Source organism: Spermophilus citellus (assembly GCF_964194105.1).
Source record: "Spermophilus citellus genome assembly, chromosome: 2".
In the NCBI taxonomy this organism is placed as follows: Eukaryota; Metazoa; Chordata; class Mammalia; order Rodentia; family Sciuridae; genus Spermophilus; species Spermophilus citellus.
In genome coordinates, this window is record NC_138183.1 from 163192578 (window position 1) to 163215994 (window position 23417).

Below are 23417 nucleotides of genomic sequence, written 5' to 3' on the forward strand. Positions count from 1 at the left end.
AGCATGTGTCTGTACTTGAGTGGTTTCACCAGAACTTAAAAAAAGTAGATGTGGCAGAAGAAGTTAAATTGCACTGTTAATATCATTACAGTAAAGGTTTCAGCTGATCTCTTCAGAACTGCCCCTGACAAAGGCAAGAAAGTTGCGCCCTTGTACCATAATTCTCTCTCCTAAACCAGTTGTCTTTGGCTGCAGGCTGCCCTGGGGCCAGGCAGTCCTCTTCAGCTGAAGGCAGTCTCAGAGCAGGACTCAGTGAGGGTCAACAGCTGCAAACACTCGTGGCTCCGTTGAGCATCCTGGACACAAAGTGTTAGTGTACATTATGAGCAGTATGAATCCGACTATGTAAAATATGCGCGGGTATGTACAAAAACAGGAATGGGACACAGAAAGAATGAACAAAGCTGTGCTACAAAAGTGGGAGAACTTGTAAGAACTCATTGCCAAATAAACAATGAAATCAGATTATAGTTGAATTTGTGTGTATATGGTGTCCTCCAAAAGATAATCCTTTTTTGGTTAATTTTGCATGTCTCAGACTTTCCCATTGGTTCTCTTGGTGTAATTTGTCAGGGTGTGATAATGATAGCTCAGTGTTCTGTCAGATCTACTTTGAGATTGTCACAAATAACAATAGTTGCTTTGCTTGGGCACTAACTTCAGCCATTCCTAGGGCAGCCTCACCCTGGATGCTAAGGAGGCAGAGATTTTGAGTTGTTCTCCACATATGCACTGAAACTTACTTTCACAGTCCTAAACTGCTTCTTTATCCAGCCCTGCATCTTAAATATGCATGATAAAAAGAAGGTGGGCATGAAAAATATGGATGGCACAGGGCAAAGAAATCAAACAAGAGACTGAAAAACAGTTTGAAATGTATACTCTAGTAAGGAGGAATAAATACAGATACCTGTTTTCCCATGTGAAAGCACATACACACAAAAGACTATAACCCTGGCATAGAATTTCTCAGATAGTTCCCCTTATCTCACGTAGATTTTCTATATCTATTGATTTCTTGTTTCCTTCCAAAGCATAACTTGTAATGTCCTTTCAAATCACATATTATGTGGTTTTTCTAATGTACCTTTAATATATCTATTTCAAAAAGTCTTTAGTGTTACCTTTAATGCATTTTGAATTAGTTCTTTGAAAATGTAAGATGAGAAGGCAAAGGAGAACATGAGAGATATTTTTAGGCACTTTAAAGGACTTCAGTGAAGAGAAGAGGTAGGTTTGTTCAAATCATCATAGAGGATATAACAGTGGACTACAAGTTATAGGAATAGGTTTTGCCTCAAATAGAAGATGAAGGAATTTTGTAATTTCTAGACATACTCAGGATTGGAAGAGCAGGCCTCATAAACTGCTCATCCCAGTTGGTATTTAAGTAGAAGAATTATGACTGTGAGTGGGGACCACTGTACTGTCTTTTGAGGCAGAATGGTCTGGGTTACTGGTGAAGTTCCAGAGCTCTTGATGGCTTCATGCATTGATGTGATGCAAAATGGCATTTTCCCAAATTACCTTTTAAGTAAATATGTACATGATTACATGCCATTGTTCTCTGAAAATATGGGAGTACCGGAATTGTTTGCTTGTGAACACTATGAGATGCTGTCATTATGCCACTGTAATTGCTCCATCATGGACTCATGATAATGCATTTATTTCTTTTATGCTTAAATTCTGATGCCTTTTGGCTAATGAAACATATTTTAGGACTTTGGTGGCTAGGTCTTAATTACCTAATTCAATAGGGAAATTATTAAAAAATTTCAGATTCTCACCAGTTTTGTTTCTTGTTTTTTTTTTTAATTGTTTTTCAGTTGTAGACAGATACAATACCTTTATTTTATTTATTTCTTTTTTTAATGTGGTGCTGAGAATTGAACCCAGTACCTCACACATGCAAGGCAAATGCTCTACCAACTGAGCCATAACCCCAGCCCTTCTTTGTTTTTAAGTATTTTTTTATTTGTAGATGGTCACAATAGCTTTATTTTATCTATTTATTTTTATGTGGTGCTGAGGATCAAATCCAGTGCCTTATATGTGCAAGGCAAGGGCTCTGCCACTGAGCCACAAACCCAGCCCAGTTTTGTTTCTTTACTACTACAGCAAAACTTTTATTCCACAAGTTAACCTTCTTTGTGCAAACTGGACAGTGTCATGGCTCCCAAGACTTGGTTGGAGACTTTGAGGAGGGCTAATTACAATTTAGCAATTTTAATAGGCCTAACAATCAGAAGACTTAGCAGTGATTAACAGCTCTGAGTAAGCTCTCTGAGTATTCATCCATGTGGAAATTACATTCTCGGCCAGGACTGTGGCTTCCAATTTGAACAGGGCCAGTCATCGGCAACAGAAGCCAGAATATCTATATTTGCATAGCAGTCTCCTCTTTTACCTTCTCAACTAGCAGGTAAAAGACTGATAAAACTTAGGTATGGGAAATGATGAGTCTTTATCTGTAGGGAGCTTCCAAAGCCTGAGAGCCACTGTCACATTTTCACAATGTGGCAGATTGCATTTCAGAATCAGGGCCCAGGTGTGGGAACATAGCTGAGGCAGGTGCTTCTGCAGCACATCTTTGTAATTAGCATATGTCTGTGAGTTCTTTTACTCTGCAGCACACTGCTGTGAGGCTTCTGGCTTGGTGTCTTCAACAGAAACTCGCCAGGGTTCTAGGAAGTATGATGAACCTTTGTCACCTAATAGGTGTCCATAAATAAATAGCAAGCATAGCATGGAGCTCTGATAAGGCTACCTGATTCTGTGTTGATGCCCTGAGTCTGTCTATCTTTTAGTCCTCTGTACCTGTGGCTATTTGTTGGCAGAGGAACAAGAATTCATCAAATACTGTTGTGGTTTGGATATATGATATCCTCCCAAAAGCTTACATGTAGGACAGTACAAGAATGTTCAGAGATGAAATGATTATGAGAGCTGCAACCTAATCAGTGGGTTACTCCACTTGAATGAATTAATTAGATAGTAACTGTAGGAAGGCAGGGTATGGTTGGAGGAAATATGTCACTGGGGGTGTTCCTTTGGGGTTTCTATTATTTCTACAGTGAGCAGAACTCTCTGCTTCCTGGTGGCCGTGTCCTGCCTGCTTTCCTTCACCATGCTCTTGCTCCATGATGTTCTGCCTCACCTGAGGCCCAGAACTATGGAGTCAGCCAACCATGAACTGAACCTCTGAATCAGAGAGCCAAAATAAACTTTTCCTCTTGTAAGTTGTCAGGTATTTTGGTCTCAGTCATGCAAAGTTGATTAAAACAAATACTATGCATTCACATCACTAAATCGGTCATTTGGCTTAACTTGGTGAACCTTGAGTAAAAAAGGCTTATCAGAGAACATTGAAGGTAAAAAGCAGCAATGGAACAAAAAGCATGCACACCTACATGAGTGTATGTCTACTATTATATATTTTGTAATATATGCCTCACCTGTGATACATATTTATATATAGCATATAGTCAGTCACCTAACTGAATTTCTTTATCCATTTGTTAATTGATTTTCTTTCAAAAGATCCATTACAGGGGCTGGGGTTGTGGCTCAGTGGTAGAGCGCTTGCCTAGCATGCACAAGGCACTGAGTTCAATCCTCAGCACCACATAAATGTAAAATAAAGATATTGTGTCCACCTAAAACTTAAAAATAAATATTTTTTAAAAAAGATCCATTATGGACATGAAATTGTGCCATGGATTAAGATTACAATGATGGTCTTCATTTGGTTTCTCAAAAACTCCCTGTTTCTCTTCTGGGATGTTTGAATATATGTTCTTTGATCTGGAATGATTCTTTCCTTCCCTAATTAATTCTTACTTACCCTTGAAAAGTGTCATTTTAAAAAAGAAACATTCTTTGACTCAGTAGATTACTTAATGCTCCTGTCATATGCTCTTATATTATTCTGCCCCTTATCATCATAACACCCATTGTCATGTGCATTTATTCATATACTTGTTGGATTATGTATACAATAATTGGATTATATTATTTGTCACATGGCTCAATAAGAGTAAGGCCCATTTCCATTCCAGTCACCCTTGTTTCCTCATTGTTCAGCACAGAAATGGATAGAGTTTTTTTGTTTTGTTTTGTTTTCAATACAGAAATAAACAAATGATGAACAGAATATAACAAACCACTACCTATTATGTTATAAGTTCTAGAATGTGAGTAATCATAAGGTTCTTTGGAAGCCTAAAAAGTACAGACAACTAAGTCATAGACTGTCAAGTACAGCATTCTGGAGGAATTTAGGTGCAAGATGAAAGAAAGCAGATAACTAACTGGGGTAGCTAGAACAACAGCCTTCTAGTTAACTAAACAAAATAGAAACCCAGCATGTACAAAGCGTATAAATAAGAGAGAGGAAGTTGAGCGTGTTCAGGAATCTCCAAGTGGTTTTAGATGGCTGGTATAGAGATGTAAAGTGGGGGAATGAAAGAGATGGGAATAGATGAAGCTGAAACAAGTAAAGGCTTCATCAAGTCCTGTTGAGTTTGAACTTATTTTGAAGGCAGTAGATAGTCACTGGTGGGCTTTCAGCAGAGAAATAATAAGACATGCTACAGAAAGGGTGTATGGAGAATGGGTTGGAGAGATATTGGGAGAAAGCAGAAAAGTCAGCTAGGAGACTGATGAAATAATTTTATGCTTTTGCTCATGGTGGCCTAAAGCAAAGTAGTAATATAGGATAAAGAAACTAGCAGAACATCAGGGGTGTTGCAACTTGCACCCATGTAAACATATTCACACAAGCGTGCGCGCCACACACACACACACACACACACACACATACACACACACTTTGTTTTTACAAAATAGAATTATATTCTCATTGTTATGATAGTTTTAACTTAGCTTTTTATATCATACAAAATCAAATAGGCTTTTATGTCTTTTTATATGTTTGCTTATTTTGTTTAAGGAATACATACGTGGAATCTCAGATTTTCTTCTAAAAGTTTGTCTTTTGCATTTTATGTAAGCTTGATCTAAAATTTGATTTTGTTTAAGGTGTGAGATGGGACTTGATTTTATTACTTTACATTTGGCTAGTGTCACATATTAAATAAACCATCCTTTCCCCATTGAATTGAAATAATATTTTGTACTATATTGAAATGACCATATCCCCAAATTTATTTCAGCAAAAGATATCATTTTACTTTTTTTCCAATGTGTATACTAATTATTTTAACATCTGACAGCACTTGCAAGAATCTTCGAGCTAATATTGAATAATAATGGTGACGTCAAGCATACTTGTCTGATTTTTTTTTAATTGAAATGTGTTAAATCTTTTATTATTTAGAATAAGCTTTGATTCTGGTTTTGGAAAATAGTTTTTTATATTTGAGCAATTTCTTTTTATCTGTTTACTCAAAATTTTTATTATGATTATTTTTTGAATCTAAGACTTTTCTCAATCTACTGGTATGATCTTTTATTTTCTTATTTATTAATGTAATAATTTATGTTGATAGATTTTCTACTGTTGAACTAGGTTTTCTTTTCTGATATAAACATTACTTGGACATGATATATTATCCCTGTATAAACTGCTAGATTCTATCTGCTTCTATTTTAGGAAATATTCATTAGAGAAGTTGGTCCTAGTATAGTATAACAGATGTTGACAGATTTTATGTGGGTTTAATATAAAAGAAATGAGTAGTACAAAGTTGTGTGTATGGCCAGAAGACACATAAATAACTTTAGATTATTGTTTTTTTAATGTGTAGCCAGAATTGGATTGTCCATTTTTTTCTTGGTTCAATTTTGGTCACTTAGTTTTGTAAGTCACACGTTTATATTACATTATACGTTCATTTGCAGAAAGTTACATGGTTCTTTTCTGATTCTCCTGTTTTTTCTCAATGTGTACCTTTTTTCTCATTCTTGTTTAGTGTATTTTTCTTTTTAAATTTTAGGTTTATCTATTTTCACTTCCTAATTTTTTCTTAAGCTCAACATAAATTTCTTAATTTGGAAACTCTTTATTTACTTATTTATTTTTGTAGCTGAAAACATTTACAACATACATTTCTCTTTGCACAGTTTTCGTTGTGCCTTAGAGGATTTTTCCATGATTTAGATTCCTCATCATTGATTTCTAGAAGTTAAATTTGAAGGTTTCATTTCTCTTTAATTCCAGTATATTCCTAACTCCCAACTGGATAAGATTTTCTTGTCATTTTCTCGTTATTTGTAAATGTTTATTTCTTATTGCTATTAGAAATTGTAATATGAATAGTCTTTACTTAAAATATATTATGGGATTTTTGTGGCCAACTATTTGAGAAGTTTTTGTTGTCTCTTTTTATATGTACAACACATACTTTCTATGCATATGTACATATATGTGCTTTGAGTTAGTTGCTTTCGTTCTTAATTAATGTCTTCATTTTTTTCCTGAATTTACTATTTCATGAGTTTTTGTTGTTATTGTTAACATTTACTTAGTTTCTCTGTAACTGTTCTTTATATCTTTGATCTTTTTGATTCTGAAAAAGGCATCAAAAACATTTTCCACTAAAATTTTATTTTGATTACGTTTTCTTTTATTATTTTGTTGTACACATTTTCATCTTATTTCCCTATGATTTCACTTTTTTATCTGTTAGATGCATCTGATCCCCAGAGGTTTATTAAAGTTTCCTACTATAATAATATTTGTATGGCATTCTTACTTTTCTTATTTTCAGTGTATATTGAAATATGAATTCTTATATTTCTTTTTTTAAAAAATAGAGCTTTATAGTTATACATAGTAGTTGGGGTCATCTTGAAAAACTCATACATGGAATTTTATTTCAGTTAATTAATTGTTATATTTGAACACTAATAGTGCTATATTAGTAACTCAATAGTGTTATGTTTTTAGTATATATTGAAATATAACCCATGTCATATAATTCATGCATTTGATGTATAAGATTCATAGTTCTAGAATATTCATAAAATTGGGCTAACATCACTAAATTGACTTTCATTTTTTCTATTTGTTCTTTTTAGTTATGCATGACAGTAGAATGTATTTTGACATATATACCTGGAGTATAACTTCCCATTCTTGTGGTTTTACATGTTGTGGAGTTTCACTGGTCGTGTATTCATATATGAATATAGGAAAGTTATGTCTGATTCATTCTACTGTCTTTCCTATTTCCATCCCCTCCTTCCCTTCATTCCCCTTTGTCTGATCCAATGAATTGCAGTTGACTTTGAACATTTTCGTCACTCCAAAATTAATGCTATACACATTCGCAGTCAGTTTCTGATTGTTTTTCTTTATACTTAGCTGCAACGTTGCTTGGTTTATGTCTCTATCTTAGGTCTTCTTTGTAAATTGTGATTTTGTTGTACAGTGTCTTAGTTCATCCAGTTAAGCACTTCTCTTAATCTACCTTGTTGGTATTACATCTGCTCTTCCATTCCTTCTTTTTCTCCTTGTGGTTTCTTGGAATTCTTTGTCTACTGATTCATTTTTGGCCTTTTGTTTTCAATTGCCCTTTATAAATGCAATTCTTGTGGAGGGAGTGAGTTGATCCTCAAGTAATGGAATGATGTATTTATTTACATTTACTGAAATGCTTGATTTGTGTGATTTTCTTCCATCTTCATTTACAATAATTATTTATTTTACCTAGTTTTATCTTTTCACTATTTTTGATTTTTTAAAAAATATTTTTATTTGTAGATGGACATAATACCTTTATTTTATTTATTTTTATGTGGTGCTGAGAATTGAACCCAGTGCCTCACAGATGCAAGGCAAGTGCTCTACCACTGGGTTACAACCCAGCCTCATATTTTTGAAATTTTTTAATCTTTGTAATTTGAAAATTTGACTCTACTTTCAGATTTAATTATTGGTTATCTTTCTTTAACAAAAATTAGACTTGTGTCTTTTTTATTATTTTAAAACAAGATATTGGTTATATCCCTAATAAGACTGTTTTTTTTTAAACTTCCCAGAATCTCATTAAGAAAAGACCATTAGCCAATCCCTAAAAAACAAATGCCAAATGTCATCTTTGATATAAGGAGAGAAACTAAGAACAGAATAGGGAGGAAGAACATGAGAAGAAGATCACCATTAAACAGGGTCGAGAGCAGGGAGGGAAAGAGAGAGAGAAGGGAAATTGCATGGTAAATGAAGGAGACCCTCATTGTTATACAAAATTACATATAAGAGGAAGTGAGGGGAAAGGGGAAAAAAACAAGAGAGAGAAATGAATTACAGTAGATGGGGTAGAGAGAGAAGATGGGAGGAGAGGGGAGGGGACGGGGGATAGTAGAGGATAGGAAGGGCAGCAGAATACAACAGTATGGCAGTATGTAAAAAAGTGGATGTGTAACCGATGTGAATCTGCAATATGTATATGGGGTAAAAATGGGAGTTCATAATCTGCTTGAATCAAATGTATAAAATATGATATGTCAAGAGCTTTGTAATGTTTTGAACAACTAATAATAAAAAAAGAAATAAACTATTAATAAATTAAAAAAAAAAAAAAACAGAGCTGCAAGGCTTGTGACAATACCAGGGACATTTCCCAGAAAATGTACTAACCAAGGCAGTAGGCTGTTGGGGAACTTCTCCACCCAGTTTTCAATGAACTCTGTAAGTCTCAGACACCTGAACAGGTACAAATGAATATTGCCTAGAGAACAATTATCTCCCAGCTAAATCACTTAAATAGGAAGGTCCCAGAGTAGAGTCCTGGTATTAAAAAATAGGGGTCCCCAAACTGGGACGTCCATCTAGACACAGAAAGGATTATATACTTATGTCCTGCTCCCATTCCTTTCCCACACCTCCTATTTATCACGACTGGAAATAAATTTTGTCTTAAGATGAAAAAAAAAAAAAAAAGAAAAGATCATTAAAATATATTTGGTTTTTTCCTTTCTACTTCCTCCTGTTTCTTCCCAGACCTCCAACTCCTGAATTTTACTTAAGATTGTTTGGTTCATGATTATGAATAAAATTTACTTTGCAGTATAGTTCAGTAGTTTTTTCTGTCTTTGGTAATCTTTATTTAACATTACAAATGTCTGTATATCATTATCCATAATGTTCTGATCACTTGTTCTTTGGTTGTAGTGTTTTCTCTGTTATTTTTCTCAGAAATTTTACTGAGTGGTAGATTCTCTGAATCTTTGCCATATGTCTGTTGGATAACGAACTCAGATTGCAGTTCTGCCTGTGTTTTTCAAACATTACCTTTTTTTTCCTCTTTTATTTTTTTAAAAAAATATTTATTTATTTATTCTAATTAGGTATATAAGACAGCAGAATGCATTTTGATTCATTGTACACAATTGTATCATACCTTTTCATTTCTCTGGTAGTACACAATGTAGCATTGCACCATATGTACAGTCATACATTGCACCATATGTACCTAGGGTTATGATGTCCATCTCATTCCACCCTCTTTCCTGCCCTCATTCCCTCTCTTTTCCCCTCCCTCCCCTTTGCCCAGTTACAGTTCCTCCATGTTTTTCATGCCCTCCCCCCACTCATTATGGATCAGCATCCACTTATCAGAGAGAACATTCAGCCTTTGTTTTTTGGGGATTGGCTTACTTTGCTTAGCATGGTATTCTCCAACTCCATCCATTTACCTGCAAATACCATAATTTTATTTTTTATTTTAATGCTGATTAATATTTCATCATGTATATATACCACAGTTTCTTCATCCATTCATCTATTGAAGGGCATCTAGGTTGTTTCCATAGATCAACAAATATATGAAAAAAATGATCAACATCTCTAGTAATTAGAGAATGCAAATCAAAACTACTCTAACATTTCATCTCACATCAGTCAGAATGGCAGTTATCAAGAATACAGACAACAATAAGTGTTGACGAGGATGTTGGGGGGGGAAGGCACACTCTTACATTGCTGGTGGGACTGAAATTGGTGCAACCAATCTGGAAAGCAGTAGGAGATTCCTTAGAAAACTTGGAATGGAACCACCATTTGACCCAGCTATCCCACTCCTCAGTCTATATTCAAAGGACTTAAAATCAGCATATTATAGTAATGCAGCCACATCAATGTTTATAGCAGCTCAATCGACCATTATCTTTCTTCCATTCTCTTTATTTCTACTCTTTCAGGAATTTAACCAAATGTTCCTAGGGGGCTGTGGGTGTGTGTGCACATGTATGTACATGTTTCTTATCAATACTGGCTGAACTTATGCATTTTCCATCTATAGATTAGGATTTTCTAAGTCAGGGGAAATTCTCTACATAATTCATCTAGTTATTGTCCTTCCTCTATTAGTTTCTTTTTCTCATTCTACATCATAGTGTTTTTAGAAGTTGTACTTTTCTTGAGTTCTTCCTAATCTATTCATAGTCAACAAAAGGATCACACTTCCAGAGACTATTTGCTATTTTTTTAAGAAAGGCATAGATGTGTGTTTTGGGATTTGGAAGGGAGGAGTAGAAATTGATTGTACTGGAGTGTATTTTGATGATGTTCCCTTTTTAGTTGTAGTTGCTGGGTGAAAAAAAAATTTTCTAGAGTAATTAGATAAGGTCAGCTTCACCTTTATTATGACACATTTCTTATTATTAAAATTTATATACTATGTATATTTTAAAACATGTCATAACAGATTTTCAAAGTTACAGACTGTGAACTTAATCATCATAAATAATTTTGTTTCTGAAGCATGTAATATGCTTCTGGTAATACCTATTCTTTTGTGTGTATTCAAGAATTAATCTTAGATACTTTAGAGAATTTTCCCTTATGCTTAGAAAATTATTTGTTAGCTTAAAGAAATTAAATCATTGGTTTTTAAAATATGAATGTCTGTTCTTTCATTTATAAGACATTACAGAATTTAAAAACGATAACAATTTATGTTTATGTATACTTTAAAATAAATGAATATGCCATATTCTTTTGGGCAGAGATAGTACTAATTCAGTAAAGGGAGGAGAATAATAGCAAATAATTGTTTTAACCCTTTGTAGATTGAAAATGATAAGAACTTTTTTTAAACTATTATATCAACACTTTGGCTTACTGAGGTATAATGTAACCTGAAACTATAAAAGTTTTTTTTTCTCACACCAATGAAGATTCAAATGAGCCTATGTAGCAGATGAGAATCAAAGCAATTTCTCTTGAATTTATAATTTGAGTGGTGGGATTTCTTTTCAGCATTCTTCTTTGTTGTTATTTAGATGTATAATTTTTACCCTTAAGTCTCTGGAAGATGGAAACTAACTTCTGTAATTTTTTATAAATTGGAATGGCACTAGAATAATATTGTTACAACAGTGTTGTCTGTGTTTCAAATTTATTTAACAAAAGCCTTATAATCTTGCTGGATTTAATTATCTCCCTAAAAAGATAATCATCTTCTTAAGATATCAAAATGTCTTTAAGTTTGGACTTTTGATACAGTTTAGCTTGAGTTAATATCACTTAGCTATTTGGTCAATGAACCTACACAGCATCAAAAAGCAATTAGTAGAATGTCTCCAGTTCACACAGTGGGTAGTTGGTAGATGTTTCCTTCCTTCTTTGGAGTTTAAGAAATCAAAGTTATACCTCCTGCTGTGGTATTTTCCCACATTAGTGTGGACTGAGCGCTTTGCTGGGTGATCAGGACTGTCTTGGACCAGAAAGACACTATTTCCCTCTTTTCTTATAGAACTTCTCCCAGAATATCCATGATCCTACTTAGTGCCTTTTCTGTCTATTCCTTTAGTTCTCAATGAAGGTAGCATTTCCCTAAATATGGAGGTCATTTTAATTTACAATTTTATAAAGTATTTTTAGTCTTCAAATAGTACTAATGATTTGGCCCAAAGCTAATATTTCTGTTTCTTTACCTGCCATATTGTCCTTACCCCATCACACTCATCCCAACCTCTCCACTGAAATTGCTGTCAAGGGTCCCTAGAGATCTGACAGATCTGTTGACTGACTTCTGTCCTTCTCTTACTTGAGCTTGTGGCATTTGATAACAGTTGACCATTTCCTCTTACTCCTGTGGACATCAGTGATATATTAACATCCAGACAGTATTTATCAAGCAAGGCAGATTATATAACAGTGAACAAGAAATGCATTTTTCCCTACATAGAAGTTTTATTCTCATGATGTTGTGCTTATTACATGAGAGTTAGTATTAGACCATCTGAGACCTAGCTCTGACACCTACTGTTGTGTCAACTTAAATAAATTTCTTAACAGTCTTCACCTGTAAATAGTAACATTACAAATACCAGCATAGTAATTTCAAAAAGTGTTAAATAATCTCTGAAAATATTTAGCACACTGATTGGCATTCTTTACATTCTTAGGGGGGCAGCCTAAGTCTGTCAATGTACTCCTTTTTTAAAGATATTATATCATCTCTTTGGCTGGTGTTCTTTACTCTGGCCTTGGCAATCTCAAGTCCCACTTTTGCAATGCTGATTGCACTCCTGCCTGCCAGCCATTAAACACTGACTACTGTTCTTCCCTGACATACTGGCTTCCCACCTCCCTCCTTCCTCCATACTCCATTAGAGTTCATCTGCTGAGACCTCTTCACTTCCTGGTCAGGTTTTGAACACCTGCTTTTTCTCCCAGTCTCTTTTCAAACATTTCCCCAAGCAGAGGCAGACACTGTTTCTTTGCATATCTTTAGGTCCCTATGCATATATGTCATAACACAGTCAAGCGTAATCTGCAGGGGTCCATGAGAGAAAAGAAAGTGTCTATTTGTCTTGGTATTCTTCGATGTGGCACAACTGTGACTTTAAAATATGGATAATATTTATCAAACAAATACTTAGATGAATGCTTACTTTCTATGAAAGGACACTGTTCTCTATGTGCCAGGTATTGTGCTAGTTACTGTTAGATATGCAGCATCAATAGAACAAGGTCATTGTCTTCAAGAAAGGCACACTCCAAGGCAGGATGGGATAGCCGATGAGAGATAACACCCATATCGGGAAGGAACATTCTATTTCATTCAGAGGTATGGGATGTTAGCATTTAGACTAATCATCTTCTTAAAAGAGGTGAATTAACAGTAATTTAAAATTTGGACTCTTCACTTACCCATTAATAAGAGCAGTTTTATTATAAATTCTGCCTCTTGACGAAATGTATTCTCGTAGACCCAAATGTCAAGCTGTCATAGCATCTTGTGATAGAAAGAGATGAGCATTGTCTATATGTTTCAAGTGATTTACTGTAAGTAGGGGTTTGCGTCAATCGTAGGTGGAATCTTGGGAGGTAGAACTTTAGCAGTTATCTGAGCTAAACCACTTTGTGCTTCTGATTTTTGAGATAAGGTTTAAATTGGAAGTTTTGGCTACTCATTTGTAGTATATTTTCAGAAGTTGAAGTGATCTTTCCCTACCTTTAATTTTTTAAACTCTAAGAATTTTTTTCTTCTTTTCTGGTCGTATGTAGTTTAACAATTGTGGGAATGAAAATCTTCATTAGTTAATTGAATATTGTGATTTATATAGAATTATTATGAACAGTATTTGAGTATAATATTCAAAACAAGTCAGCTTTTCTTTAGTGAAACAAAAGTCATCTTAGTATCATGGTGCACTCTAGTGACATCATTTGAAAATTAATAGTCATTATATCTTAAAGCACAGAGGTGATTTAAAAAGAAGTATGAGTTTATTTTGAAATAATTTCAAGTTTACAGAGGAGAAAATGCAAGTACAGTACAGATCATGCTCTTTTCTGAGCCACTTGCTTCATTACCACTGAATGCTGTGGTATGCAGTTCCTGGAAATGAGGACATCCCTACATTGAACCTTCAAGGTAGGGGAATTAACTTTGTCCAGAGGGCATTTTTAAAGCAGCAAAGGTTTTTTAGTTGATCAAGTGCTGCATATGAGGTAGTTTTTATTTTGTTGCCTCTGGTGATTTCTTTACTGGTTGTTTTTTGGATTATTATTTGAGTTCTGGCACTGAGGATAGAACATGAACTTACTATGTTGTCTTTATATCTGTGTTCTTGTTCTTCATTTAAGAACTGTGAGGGCATTTTCACAGTTATGAGAAATGTCAGTTAGAAGCAATTCTTTTTCTCTTCTGTGCTTATAGACCCTATGTACTTAGAAGACACAATTCTTCAAAATTTTGAAGCAATCTATGGAATGTTTTCAGTGGTATGTAGAATATTGTAGTTCAGCAAAGATCAATCAGATTCTAGGAATGCTTATTCTGAATTTAGTCTTTAAGAAGAGTTTCATAATTAGAAAATTTCACAGCAACAAAGGATACCACCACTGAATGTGGCCATAACTAATTTGTTCATGTTAGAATTTTTTAGTTATCACATAGTGATGGTGACATAGGATTTGGCATAGAAAGAAGTATTAGTGAAAGAGATGAGAGTAAATTTTCAGACATGTAGTAATCATACTAGGAGACTCTGGTTTGATACGCTAAAAACAATGAGAGTTTTAGGAGGAACAAATGATCAGTAGTGTCAAATTAAAGGACAAAACAGCATATGTTGGTTTAGATAATTTTGAAAGCAGTTCCACCAGAGCAGGAGCCAAGTTGCAGATCATCCATCTTGCTTCTTTCTTCCACACTAGAGAACTGGGCAGATAAGTGCTATTATTATCAACTCTGGCTGGTGTTATTGTTAGTAAATGCAGCATATGTTGAATAGCAATCTTGTAACATGGCAATGTAGACTGAGTAGTGATGTTTTTATCATAATAGGTGGCTTTCTTAGCTAGCCTTGAACATCAAATCTATGAAACTGAAATAAATGTGAAATGTTTCTTAATATAGGGACTCCTTACTTAGGTGTCTACTTATTTTCATTTCACATGGATTTTGAGGAGAATCTATGAATTGTAAATTTGACATCTTACCTCGACTACCATACTTTTAGACTCTATAGTAAGTTCTCAACAAATACTTGATGTGTTCTGAATTTATTTTAAAAATAATTTTATTGATTGTAATACTGCCACACTTCTGGATGGAAGAAACACTCAAGAAATAATAAAGGTAGAAATAGGAAAACAAGCCATAGACAGTGTCAATTTTTCTGCATTCTAACGGGGTACTGGTAAAGTGTCCTGTCTTCCCAGTCCAGCCTTGATTCTCAGGACTTCCTTGTAAGATGGAATAGAGTGTACAAGAAAAGATGAAAATGAAACTACACCTACTAATTCCAACCAAACTCAAGAAGAAGTAATGGAGTGACTGTATAGAAGTTGTCTTTAGCATACAGATTCTTTCTAAGTGTTGAACTTCTCTTTGGACCATAAATATCTACTATTTTTTCCTTAGATCATTCTCATGGTCACATGTGATCCTGCTTCTGATTACTCTACAATACATTGTGTGTATTTATTTATTTATTTATACTTACTATAATTCTAGTAGTAAAAGTAGAGTTCCTTTTGCTGGGTTATCAAAGAATGAGTATGTACTGAGAATGACTCTGTTTCTGTGTAGTCAAATTCTTACTCTACTTTTGACTGCTCTTAGTTTTGTGGTTGAAAGAATGCAAATCATTCCAAGTTCTGTCATTTAAAATTTCTTGTTTTCTCTGTCCCTAAGGTCTAACTGACCTGCTGGACTTTTCCTGAGATTGCTAACATAAACCTTTCATTTCCACCTGATAGCTTGATACCTTTTCCTATTCATCTATCAGATTCTCTTTGAGTTGATTTTTTCCCACTTAATGAGTACATTATACTATGCAATAAATGGTAGTATGGGTGATATATGGGCATAATATAGAGACAACTTGGGTATTCTGTAAAGACTAGGGAAATCATTAAGAAAAAGAAAAAATATTATTTGTGCTATTTATAGCAACTGGAACAGGTTATTAAAGACAAAAAGGAACAAGTAGATTAGTAGCATTTAAAAACTTTATGCTTGGGGAGTTAGGAGGAAGAAAGAGATAAGTAGGAGTTGCACAGTGGAGTTTTAGGGCAGGGAAACTACTCTGCATGATGCTATAATGTTGGATACATTTTTCAGCATTAATAGAATTTATGGCATGGTAAACCCTAATGTAAACTATGGACTTTGAGTGATGACTGTGGGTCAATGTAAGTTTATTTATTATAACAAATGTACCACTCTGGTGGAGCATGCTACTGGGGGGCGGGGAAGCTATTCCTGTGAGGGGCAGAGGGTACAGTGAACAATGTACTTTCCACTCAATTTTGTCACGGACCTAAAACTAGTCTAAAATGCAGTCTATTTAAAAACAAACAAACAAACAAAATACAAAAAACATACAAATACAAAACCTCAAACATGTTCACTTCTCACTAATATCTTAGAAGCATCCAAAAGATGGACTACAATTTACTTTTTCTGATTCATATGAATGAGCTAACCTGTATGGGAAAATGTCTGCCCAAGGAAAATGTCTTTCTTGCTCCACTTACTAGCGACCTCTTTTGAGAAGCATTTTAAAAGCTATAATCTAATTTTTTTTATTCTACTTTCCTAACATTTGCTTCTCATTTTCTTTCAGGTTTGAAGTTTGAGGAAATTCAAGAGAGATTTGGAGAGGAGTTCTTTAAAATATGCTTTGATGAGAATGAGAGAGTCCTTCGAGCTGTAGGTGGTACATTACAGGACTTTTTTAATGGCTTTGATGCTTTGTTGGAACACATTAGAACTTCTTTTGGAAAACAGGCCACTCTGGAATCACCATCTTTCCTATGCAAAGAGCTCCCTGAAGGTACTCTTATGCTCCACTACTTCCACCCTCATCATGTGGTGGGGTTTGCAATGCTGGGGATGATTAAGGCTGCAGGAAAGAAGATCTATCGCCAGGATGTGGAAGTGGAACAGGTTGCAAACGAGAAGCTGTGCTCTGATGGTTCAAACCCAGGCAATTGTAGCTGTCTTACTTTCCTTATCAAAGAATGTGAAAATACTAACATCACGAAGAACCTTCCGCAGGGAACCTCCCAAGTTCCTGCAGACCTCAGAATTAGCATCAACACCTTCTGCAGAGCCTTCCCTTTCCACCTGATGTTTGACCCTAACATGTCAGTCCTTCAGCTGGGAGAAGGCTTAAGGAAACAACTTCGATGTGACACTCACAAAGTGCTCAGGTTTGAAGACTGCTTTGAGATTGTTTCTCCAAAAGTCAATGCTACCTTTGAGAGAGTTCTGCTGCGACTGTCTACCCCATTTGTGATTAGGACCAAACCTGAGGCTTCTGGCACTGAAAATAAAGAAAAGGTAAGTGGATATGGACTTGAGATCGGTGAGAGGAACCATGGAATGGATAATTATTTCAATAAATTACATGCTGGCTATACTTGTAATTATTTAGGCAAGAGAGCTTTAAGTGCCATTTAGAAGATTACTGGTCCCTTGATGTATGTAAGAAGATTTGGCCCTATTCCCAGCCATTTTGCATAGTGTCTGCCTCATTCATTAATTTATTTCAGCACATAAAAAGGAGACATTTATTAATACTAGGCATAGCAATTACAAAAATGATAGGACTCACTAAAAATCTAATATTTTACATTCATGAATTTTTCCACTGATTGAAGTCAAACCGTGAGAGAAATAGTGATACTGATTTCAGCATTGCAGGGTTTGATAGCCTTATCTGGAAATAAATATAGGTTAAAAAGTCAGCTATACTATGAATATGTTCTTTTCTAAATTTCATAATCTAGGAACATCTAATACATATCCTACTTTTGTCTTACTATACAAAATAATGTTCCCCATAGGTTGGAAATTGACTGTCTAAAAACTTCTCTTTAACTAAATTTTTAGTATTGAAATAGGTTCATCCTTTAGAATGTGTTCACTCCTTGAGAAGATTCAGAGAATACTAGTATTATGTACTTATGTTCTACTAAAATGCAGTTCTCTTAGGCTTTCATCTTATTTCCAAGTATTTTGAGGAAGTATTGGTTATTAGAAATTTAATAGGTTGCTATGGCTAAAGGAAGGAAAAATTTCAGAAATAATGAAAAACTCAGTAAGTGAATAATCTACTATACATATTCTGGATTGTCTGTAATAATAATTAATGAAAAAATAGGATCCTGAAAGTGGAGTCAAATATGTTTTTGAGGATTTTGTACAGTATTAGTTTTATAGTTAACTTTATAATTTTGAAGTTCAATGGAAACCTTTTACAGTGTTTGAGAAAGATGGAATGATCCTTATGTATTCCCTCTGAATAAATGATTTAGGAAAATCATTCAGTAATATTTTTATTATATAAATCCAGGGATTAGAAATCATCTAAGGATAGACCTGGATTTGATACATTTGGATATTTTAGTGTGAATGAATTATTATTATTGTTCTTATTCGATCACAGAAAGATATTTTTAATTTTTTTTAGTAGTACTGGGGATTGAACTCAGGGCACTTTACATCTGAGTTACACCCCTAGTCCTTTCTAGTTTTTATTTTGAAGCAGGGTCTTGCTAAATTTTCCAGTCTGCCTCAAAATTGTGATCCTCCTGCCTCAGCCCCGCAAGTTTGCTGAGATAAACGGCATGTGCCACCATAGTCAATTAATAATATTTTAAGGTGATATATATATTAATTATACATATAAATATACATATATATATTTATTAATTACTGCTAATTTTGAGGCCTCTTAGAATGGAAGAAACTTGGTAAATGTGTATTTTTGTTCACATTTGTAATTGCTTTAAAATGGGAATTATGCTAGCTTTTTAATTTAGAAAATATTAAAGCTGTCATTTCGGTTTTACAGGAGTTCAATATTTGGCATGGAGGGTTTGAAGCATATTTTGGCCTTTAGAATTGAAGTTAGCATTTTCAAAAATGTTCCTGAACTAGATTATTAACAATGTTAATTGTTTTATATATTGGGGAAAAATCCATTCAATTTAAATATAATGCTTCAGATTTCCCCCCTATATTTGGCTTGTATTTCTGTTGAATTTGTATACCAGGGTAAGAAATAGACATAATGAAATGATGACTCAAATGTCAAGGCCCCCTGCCAATTCCAATAATAAGGAACTGGCTCATTGAGAAGATGCAATTATCATCTAAACATGCTCATGTAGTTTAAAAATAAAGCCATAGGCTAGATTTTTAGTTATGTGCTCATTCTTACGTTTACATTTCTGCATACCCACCTGAGAAATGGTTTTGAGAAGGGAACATTTTGGAGACTATAGTTGTCCCAAATTGGAACTATAATCAGTGATGGCATAGAATCTTACCCAGGTGAATAAGTAATATTTTTGAATTAATGTGTCATCAAATTCCAGTATGTAGTTTCTTAAGATATGGAAAGAAGAAAGCAAATCAGGCTTAAAAATTAATTATGTTCTTGTTGATAAATGTGACCTTGATATGCATTATTTCCCCATAATAGCTGTTCTTATTAATAGATTACTTCATGTTGCTTGAAGTCTCTAGTTTTCATTTGGCTTGGATAAGAAAGTGCTATTTTACAATAATTTAACATATATAATTCTTAGTCTAACACTAAAAGCTTTCATTATTTATCTATTTTGTCTATGCACTTAATACCAATGAACCACTACCCCTGCCATCAAGAGAAAAAGTTGAGTTAATCATCAGTCATGACAGTAAAATATTTGCAGATTGAATTGAAAATGCTTCTGATAAATTATGATCTTAGTGATTTTATTTATTTATTTATTTTATTTGTTTATTTTATGACTAGAGGTACAAAATGCTCATAAGCAAGTTGGTGAGATACTGGTGAAACAGAAAGCCATTATCTTAGACTCTAAAGTATTACATCTTGATCCTGCTGTAATGGGTTATAAACATGTAAGGCTTGATCAAGATGTCAACATGTCACTGAGAGGCATCTGGTGCAACAATCCATGGCAGGTTTCAATTCAGCAGTCTTGAAGTCAGAAGAAACTTCCAGATGGCTTAATTAGGCTTTGATCCCATCACTTGGTTTCCTCTACATCTCTAAAAGTGCTCATCCATGTCTCACACAGTCTCTCTCTCTCTCTCTCCCTCCTCCCCCCATTTCTTTTCTCCCCATGTGTTTTCATGTTCTTAAGCTCAACTTCTTTTTCTGCACCTTCTTACTCATCAAATGTCAAGCACTGAATATGAATAAATTAGTTATTAAAAACAGATATGCTAGCAATAAAGACTCTCTTAGATATCCATATTAATCTGTGCCATGATCTCTTTCACATCATTCAGATCTAATATTGTTCTGAGAAACTGGGATCTTGTTTTGAATTACAAGGCTTTGTGATGAATTGGAGAAGAAATTTGTTTGCAATCCAGCAAGCTGTTTGGAGGTTAATATTTTCATGTGAACTCAACCCATTGACGTTGATTTCAATGTTTCTTTGTGTGGAGGATTATTACAAATCAGGGTAATGGCACATATTCTTATACTGTAAAGTCATACATGATAAGTGTCAACAGATTGTAAGAGAGTTTCCTCTGATAACCTTGATTTTAGTAAATCCTTTTAATTTCTGAGTGTCAGATTGCTACATCTGGAAATTAAGAAACTTAGACTAATAATATTTGTATTCCTCTATAAGTCATACTTGATACACGTATATTTATATGATATCAATTATTATGGTTTAGATGTGGTGTCCCCCAAAAGCTCACATATGAGACAATGCAAGAAGATTTGGAGGAGAAATGATTGGGTTATAACCTTACCCCAATCAGTGAATTGATCCCTGATGGGATTAACTGAGTGATAACTTAAGGCAGATGGTGTGTGGCTGGAGAAGTGATTCATTGTGGGTGTGGCTATGGGGCATATAATTTGTATCTTGAGAGTGGAGTCTCTCCCTGCTTGCTGATCATCATGTGAGCTGCTTCCCTCCTGCATACTCTTCCACCATGATGTTCAGCCTCACCTCGACCCCTGAAGAATAGGAGCCAGTTGCCTTTGGACTGAGACCTCTGAAACCATGAACCCTCAGATCTTTTAGTCACAGTAGTGTAAAAGAGGATTAAAAAACATCAATTGACCATAACCTTTTTCTCATCCCCATGATTCAGTGAATTCAGATTCATTTTAAAAGAGAGGAAGGGGGAAGGTGGCTTATCTACCAGGAAGAATGCATTTTATTATAAAGACTGGATTAAAAAAATTCTCCTGACAGTTTAGGTGACCAACCTGAGAAAATTACTTGTAAGTATTAAATGATATAATCTACCTAAAATTCTTAGCATCTGTAGCTCGAAGAATTAAGTTGCTGAATAAAAATTGTTATTACTTTTTCCCACTATATTGTTATTATTCCTTCCCACCTGTAATGTTCCCTCTACACATTCCCCTACTCACTTCTTTTTGCCTTAGAGAAGACAGTATCAGATATCAGCAGGTTTAATAATTTTAGAGAAATATCAACCTCACCTAACATCTTTGTAAAAACAGGGCTTGGTCTCTGCTTCTTGTCTTCTTAATAAAGATTAGAAAACTACTTGTCACAAGTCCTCCAGGAGCTCTATTTGGGTTTGCTTTTTATTTACAAATTATTACTTTTTAAATTCCCTGGTCTTCTTTGCAGATTCATGAAAGTTTGGAATCAAATTTTCATTACCCTTCTCTACTAATATAATTTATATTCACTTATCAAAGCATTTTGCAGTGGCTTCCCAAATGAAAGAGATGGATTAACCTAGCCACAGACTGAAATGGCAATGGATTTTGAAAAACAATAAATAACATGAGTTATTTTGACTTTTTTTGGTGGTTATTTAGTAGCAATGCTTCAAAGAACCTTAATAATACCCTGGAAGAAGTCCAGCATTTGAAATACATCATCTCTAGGACAGAACAATAGTGTTGTTATTCATCTTCTGTTTTGTTCTCAGGGTAAGCATTAAGGAAAAGTATAACAAAATTACATTTTTTAATCCTCAGAAATATCCTCACATTTGTCTCATCAGTTAGAAACTGCAAGTAAATTCTGGGAAATAACTTTCAATAGATAAAGCAGGAAATAATCTATAATTTTCTGTGGTCGTATCTGTTTTGAAAATCTTCCTTTATCTTTTCTAGACAGGTACCCATCTTTTTATGATGTGCTGATTGAAAAGTTTTAAATATATTTATTTATCTTACCATACATAAAGAACTTCTGAAAGACAAGTTTAATTTGGCTGTCAAGAATAAATTTTTAGGCTAGGCATGATGGTGCACGCCTGTAATCCCAGTGGCTTGAGAGTTTGAAGCAGGAGGATCACGAGTTCAAAACTAGCCTCAGCAATTTAGCAAGGCCCTAAGCAATTCAGTGAAACCCTGTTTCTAAATAAAATATAAAAAAAGGGGCTGGGTATGTGGTTCAGTGGTTAAGTGTCCTTAGGTTCATTCCCCGTACCAAAAAAAAAAAAAAAAAGGAATTCATTTTTGTCTTCAACTTAAATTTAATTGGGGAAAGTATGAGCATTTCTTTTCTCTTCAGATCATAATATTCTATTAGAGACTTTCAATATTGAACTGTAGTCTTTGTGATGGACAACTTGACATAAGGGCTTTCTCCATATGTTAGAAGTACACCACATATAACTTTATTCAAAATAATCTAGAGTCTTTTTTTTTCTTGTAAGTACAAATAAGGTCATTAATTTAAATTTTTATGTTTTTCATGTTTCCTTACAATTGCTCCCTGACAATTGATTAACCTTAAAAGTAAGATTGGGCAAATTGAGATTTTTATGCAGATATCGACATTGTTCATACAGGTCTTTTTTTCCCCTCTTAATGCCTATAATATTAAAATTAATGTATTGTGTTATTAGTGTGCAATTACTGTGTTTTGTATAGAGGACACCATAGGTGATTACATAGTGAATCATGTACTCCTAACAGTGTCCTCATGTTTAAAGTTTATGTTTTGCCACATTTTAATTTTTGTCAGCAAGTAAGATTTCAACCTCCCAAACTTATAAACTTATAAACTTATCTATGTTGTAGCATGTATCGATAGGTTGTTCATTTTTATTGCTGAACATTTCGTTGAATAGATATACTACAGTTTATGCATAAAACCAGTGGATGGATATTAGGTTATTTCCATATTTAGGCTATTTTGAGTAATGGGACAGTGAGAATTTATGTACAAGAGTTTATAGGGATATGTTCCCACTTCTCTTGTTCAGATGAATAGGAGTTGCTGTGTTGTATGGTATGGATATGTTTAGGCCTTAAAGAAATTGCCAACAGTTTTCCAAGGGGGTTATGCCATTTCCCATTTGACTGGCAACATGTGAGGATTCAACTTTCTTTATATCCTCACCAATACTTAGTATTATTAGTCTTTTTAATCATTGCCACCCTAGGTGCAAAATGTTATCTTGGGTTTAATTCACATTTCTCTGATGACTAAAGATGTTATCTATCTT

At 34.2% G+C, this 23417-nt stretch overlaps 1 protein-coding gene across 1 annotated transcript in view; it reads left to right on the top strand.

Moving 5' to 3' along the window:
* GUCY1A2 (guanylate cyclase 1 soluble subunit alpha 2) overlaps window positions 1-23417 on the top strand; it is a 297421-nt gene that overhangs the window by 46505 nt on the left and 227499 nt on the right. Inside the window, exon 4 of the mRNA XM_081278772.1 lies at window positions 16555-17273. Within this exon, the coding sequence (XP_081134898.1) occupies window positions 16555-17273 (719 nt within the window). The remainder of the gene's footprint in view (window positions 1-16554; window positions 17274-23417) is intronic.